General features: G+C 39.0%; 1 protein-coding gene across 1 annotated transcript in view; it reads right to left on the bottom strand.

Annotated features, from left to right (window-relative positions):
- Positions 1 to 5,784: 5,784 nt before the first annotated feature.
- LOC141129868 (uncharacterized) overlaps positions 5,785 to 6,313 on the bottom strand; it is a 3,482-nt gene continuing 2,953 nt past the window's right edge. Inside the window, exon 4 of the mRNA XM_073617916.1 lies at positions 5,785 to 6,313. This exon is cut by the window's right edge and continues 269 nt beyond it. Within this exon, the coding sequence (XP_073474017.1) occupies positions 6,124 to 6,313 (190 nt within the window). The 3' untranslated portion in view covers positions 5,785 to 6,123.

Here is a 6,313-nt window from a genome sequence, read left to right as displayed (position 1 = left end):
GAGTTGAGGCCGATAAAAGATGGGTCAATTTAGAGAAAGCCTTGCGCAATACACAGCTAAGTCATATAATTTGGAACCCCGCACACTTTAGGAAAATTAGGTCCTTATACGCACGATATAACACTTCACTCACTCAAAGTTTGGGATCGGACTCACACACAAAATAACTGGGATTATAATTCACCCTTAATTTATTTAAATGATAATGAGTTTTTTATGCCAGGGATGGAATCTGTGGGAGGTAACTGGATAAAAAAAAGAATGCACAATTTAAAGACATTATCAAGAATGGCAAAATTGTCACTTTCCAAAAATTAAGTTCAATCATGGGTTTGATGAAAGTTGATGTGTGGCGGTACAGCCAGCTCTCTCATTTCGTTAATAGCCTTCCAGGGCCTATAAAAGATGAAAAAGATTTTAGGCTGTTGGAGAAGCTTTTTCTAAGGGATAAATCAAGAAATAACATATCATCGTTATATAAAATTTTGATGGGCAGAGAGGGGTTGGAAGTACCGCCATACATTAAAAAGTGGGAAAATTAATTAGGGTCACAGTGTAATAAAAGCACTTTAGATATAATTTTGAGGTCGACACATAGCTCTGCAGTGGACACTAAAATGATTGAGACTAATTATAAATGTTTGGCAAGGTGGTATGCGACACCAGATAAAATCAGTAAATTCCAAATGGATAAATCCTCCGAGTGCTGGAGAGGATGTAAGGTATTAGGAACAATGGCCCACTTATGGTGGGATTGCCCCATTATTAAAAAATTATGGAAGGAAGTACTCCAGCTCATTAAAGAAATTACAGGGAAGATTATTCTGGAAGACCCATGGACTTGCCTGTTCCATGGGACAGAGGGGCTTGTTGGAACATACAAGTCCTCAATAATTCCCATATTATTGAATACTGCTAAAAGCTTAATACCAAAAAAATGGCAGGAGGCAGAAGGCCCAAAAATCTGGGACTGGATAGCTGAGGTTAATGGAATCTTCATTTTAGAGAGGACTGAGGAAGGAGAAACGGAGCCGGGGGTCGGAGTTGATTGCAGGGAAAAGTGGCACAAATGGATATTGTTCAAAAAATCCGGGAGATTTGTTGAGGAAATTTTGAGAAAATGTTAGGCGAGTAGGAAAATGTATTTAAACTTACAAATTAATTCTATAGGATAGGGGTGGAGGGGGGGATCTGTAAGGAAAAATAGGGGTTTCATTGGTATTAAGGAATAACTTTCCAGTTTGTGATAACTTGAAATATGTGCTTGTTTTACTTTTATATAATAAAATAAAGAATTAAAAAAAAACAGCCATGCAGACCAATTTGATGCAGCGTGCGGTGTATGGTCTGAGCACTGACAGGCTGACCCCCCACCCCTTCAACCTCTGCAGCAGGGGTGTACTAAACTTTTGTGAGATACTGTAGATAAAAAAATGTCAGTATATAAATACAGTATATGCAAGACATGTTATAGATATATAGTACCCATTATGAGATAGTTGGATACAGAGCATGTGTTGACAAGGATATGATATAATATAATATAATATAATATAATATAATATAATATAATATAACAAAACTATACCTAACAATTTGACTCACGTGGAAGCATGAATGAATACTTGAGTCAGTCTTACCCCTGTTAGGGATCTGGAGTGTGAGAGATACAAGCAAACCTGTTTTAACCAACAACTTAATAAAACAAGAAAAGAGCAGGGAAACTGGGAAAAAAATGGAGGGGGCAGTGAAACACCATTGAATCCCAAGAGGGGGGACTCCATCTTAGGACATAGGGTGGCAGCCCTTCCATAGACCGTAGATGACTGTTGAAAAAAAGAAATGAGCATCAGTTATTTTCTGTAGGCCTCATGGCATGATATTCCAGGTGCTTGAATGCTGAGGCTATTGAGGATTTCTTGGATGTCGATAAAGTGGCTTCAATAAAAGCCTGCCATTTTGTAAAGAATTGAGGGAAATATATCAGAAAAGCTGCTAACACTCAAACAAAGTCAAAACAAATGTAAAATTACAGTGTAGCGCTAAAAAGTAATCTAAAAGTAATTAACTGAAATAATATATGTGCATAACATATAAACAAATGTAATGAACATGCAAGGAATCCAATGTTCACTTGGTGTGAACTGGAAAACTGGTGAAACTTCCAAAAAATATTTCCATCTAATACATAATGGTGAATGTTCAATGGAATAGAGATAGTGAAAACAATATAAAACTAGCTGCAAAGCTGTAGATATGAAGAAATCTTCTATCAAAGGAGTATGGATGGGTTCTCTTACTGGATATGGTGGACCCACTTACCAGCGGTAAGGGGTCAATCAGGCTTATGTAGGCCGAATGCCTCAAGGTTAGGATTGGCAGGAAGAGGTTCCACTCCTCAACTGTAATGGTCCAACCGAAGTTCCTGAATTCTTATGGGTCTCCGATACATTATGAAACCTCCACCCAATAGGGGAGCCGTCTAGAAGTCGGAGGTATGTACAAATGGGCTAAATCGAACCGGGGTAAAGATAAGAAAAAATGGAGAGGCTCCATATGGTGCAGGTCAAAAAACAGATAGGTTTTTATTTAGAAATGCAGTACATCATAATAAATGAGTACAAAAAAGATTGGTAATCACAAGTAATAAAAGTATAAAAAGCAATGTGGGGAGCAAGTGTTGAAGTCCGTTGGGACGAAACATGTCGTACGCAGCGTTGTACTTGACCAGGACATTTTATAGATAGGCAACTCCTATCCTCATATTGATTAGTGGTTTCAAATTAATAATAACTACTGCAGTAGGGAACAGACACAAAAGATACGATCAGCATCTTTCCAAATAACTGTTCTGCTTTATTATGATGCAATTGAAGGTTTTTATACACATGATTACGTGGGTATCACATTTATATTACAATTGTACGTTTATGGTAACAAGGGACGTTACATAGGCAGGCTAATTCTAATCAGGACTCGAAAGAATGTAAACATGTACTGAAAACATTATTCGTGCCGTGTGCACAGTGAAGGCAGTGTTCAATACATACAAAATAGAATACAATTATATACAGAACTTACAAATTTCCATTGCATTCTCCCCTCTTTTGATCAATATTTTGATGACTAACCACACCTGCTATCACCTTTAACCTGGAACCTCCATACGCTTAGGTGGAGGTAGTCCTGGCCAAAGAGGCAAAAACTCCATTGTGGAGAATATAATAGCTGAGCAGCTTTTTCATTAGACTTTTCATTGTGAAAAACAAATGATTGATAAGACATATTTACAGAGTACTGGCTGTACACTCCTGTGGCTAGAATGGCCTTCTAGCTGAATTGTTGGCATGCTAACTTATCAGCATATGTAAACACAGACAATTCTTCATAAAATGGAAGACGTACAAAAGACAAATATGACTTCAACATGGCTAAACTACTTTTCAAATATATTATATATATGTATATATATCCCTTACAATTAAAGTAATTGAATCAAAAAGTACCCTAGACTGATCGCAAGAGGGAAACAAATTAAACACAGAGATTTCTTTAATCTTATCATTTTTGCAGTGTCTGGTCTGGATCCAGGTGACTTTTCCTTCAAGGTTTGCACAACTTGTACATGAAATAGATGCTATATTGAGCTTCCAAACATTTCCTTATATATAAATGTCTCTTAACAATCTACAAGTCACCTGGCTTTAGTTTTAGATCCTTCCAAAATTTAGGATCTGGAATTGGGGAGAAAATACATAAATGAGTTTGTCAAAAACCTTAAGGGCTCTTTCACACGGACGTTCCGTTTTTTATGTCCGTTCAGTTAAGTTCAGTTTTTTTTTTTGGGTTGAAAAACGGATGCGGATGTCAATTCTGACATCCGTTTTCATGTCCGCGAACGTCCGTTTTAGGTCCGTTTACGTCCGTTTTACATCTGTTTTACATCCGTTTTACATACGCAGACATCCGTTTTTTTTAATGGACTTCAGTTTTTCATTGCTTTTTCTTCAGTTTCTCATCCGTTTTTGATCCTTTTTTTTATCTAATCTCCCGTGAGACTTCACTCTTCCCCAGCATGCATTATGTTTCCCATGCTGCTTTGTGGTTCCAGTGATATTGTGCAGACATTATTTTGTCTCGTTACCTGTCTCTGTGTGTTTGTAGTATTTTTAGCTATGTATTCTACCCAATTTTGGGACGACGTGACATGTGTTGTCCTTATGGAGTATGTGAGGAGAGTGGAGAATCGGAGGAGGAGAAGATTGCAGCGAAAACGTCGCACCTATTGGACACATCCCATGCTGCTGAAGAGGCCCTATGAGGGTTTTGTTGCTCTGCATTATGGCGATTTGCGAAGATACCCAACAAAATTCTTCAATTTTACCAGGATGACTATACCCACGTTTGATTTCGTCCTAGATAAACTTCAACCATGTCTGCATCGTTTGGACACTAACATGAGACGCTGCGTGCCCCCCCAGGAACGTCTCCTACTTACTCTCAGGTACACCAGGCTTATGCTGTTGTTTATTTTAGATTATGAGCCCCCCTACTCCCCTGAGCCAATAGTCAAACCCCTAGATATTTGACAATGCATGTACATAACTCCCCCCCCTCCCCCCGACCCCTCTCAACTGCCACCTAACCACCTCTTAAAGCTGAATACCACCCTATTAAAAGCCATTGGCTACAAAAGGTGTAGCTGCTGACTTTGAATAAACAGCCACTTACCTATCCCACAGTCTAGCGATGCGTCTGCCCAACAACTCGCTCCTCTCCCACTTCTCTGGTATTGGATGTATAGAGCTCATGCACATATACTATTGTGTACAGTATAGTCTAACATTCGTTTATATTCATCTTAGGTTTCTTGCCACGGGTCAAACCTTCACTAGTTTGAACCACTATTTTCTGCTGGGTATATCAACAATATCAGATATTGTACATGACACCTGCAAGGCTATATGGGAGGAGCTAAGTCCGCTTGTGATGCCAGTTCCTGACGTACAAATGTGGTCAAAAATCGCAGATGGATTCCTAAAGAACACGCAATTCCCAAACTGCTTTGGAGCCTTGGATGGCAAACACATTCGGATTACAATGCCTCCTGGATCTGGTTCCAGCTATTACAACTACAAAAAATATTTTTCCGTGGTTCTGATGGCAATCTGTGATAGCAACTTTAAATTTGTCACTGTGGATATTGGTGCATATGGCAGCACTGCTGACTCCAGAGTGTTTAGGGCATCCAGAATGGGGAGAAGGCTTCTAGAGGGCAGGATGAATTTACCACCTGACAAACCACTTCCTGGAACATCTGGACCTGATATGCCTCATGTCCTCGTGGCTGATGAGGCTTTTGCGCTCTCAAAGCACATTTTAAGGCCATATGCAAAACATAATTTAAACTACAAAAAGAGAATCTTCAACTACCGACTTAGTAGAGCAAGGAGGTACATCGAATGCACATTTGGCATATTAAGTAGCAAATGGCGCATATTTCACAGTGCCATGCAACTGAAACTGACCAATGCTGAAGGTGTTATTCAAGCATGCTGTGTGCTGCACAATATAATTCGTGAGAAGGAAGGCATCAGCATGGAAGATGAAGATGAAATCCATTTGCCCTCTGTCAATCTTTGTGGACCGCGTCCAAGCTATTCTGTTCTTGCTCAGCGTGACCAGTTTGCAGACCATTTTATGTCCCCTGATGGAGAGGTTCCATGGCAGTATAATCGTGTTTAAGCAGTGCCAACATTGCTCTTCTTTGCCTATGTAATCTATCATCTTTTTTTATTTTTAAATATTATGTAGTGTATAGAGAGTACAAAAATAAAATGCAGTTTTCCATGCAGTCAAATAGTTTTATTCGTGTCATATAAACTTATTGACCACAGCACAGATAACTCCAAATATATATATATAAAAATATATATTGTATAACCATAATACAATAACAAAAATATTTTTACCAATATTACCAAAAAAGTGAGTAAACTGAAAATAAGACCTACAAGGACTTAAACTAGGGCATATTTGGGGGGTAGGGCTTATATTACAGCCATCACCAACAAGCACGCTAGGTCTTATTTTCGGGTGAACAGATGCACAAAAAAGGACCAATTACAGATCCTGGTAATAAGGCGCAACTTGAGGTGGGGTCACTGCATTGTGTACACCGGTTGTTGGTTGATGGGGGGTAGGGTATTGATGATGGTACATCTGTGAAGTTAAATTTAGAGGAGCAGGGTCCAAGGCATAGGGGTGTTGGTAGGGGCGTTGTTGCTCATTTATGAGCGGCGGCATAGGGTCA

This window comes from Aquarana catesbeiana, linkage group LG02, assembly GCF_042186555.1.
Source record: "Aquarana catesbeiana isolate 2022-GZ linkage group LG02, ASM4218655v1, whole genome shotgun sequence".
In the NCBI taxonomy this organism is placed as follows: Eukaryota; Metazoa; Chordata; class Amphibia; order Anura; family Ranidae; genus Aquarana; species Aquarana catesbeiana.
Note: the sequence above shows the minus strand (reverse complement) of the source record. Positions and strands in the feature narration are given on the sequence as shown.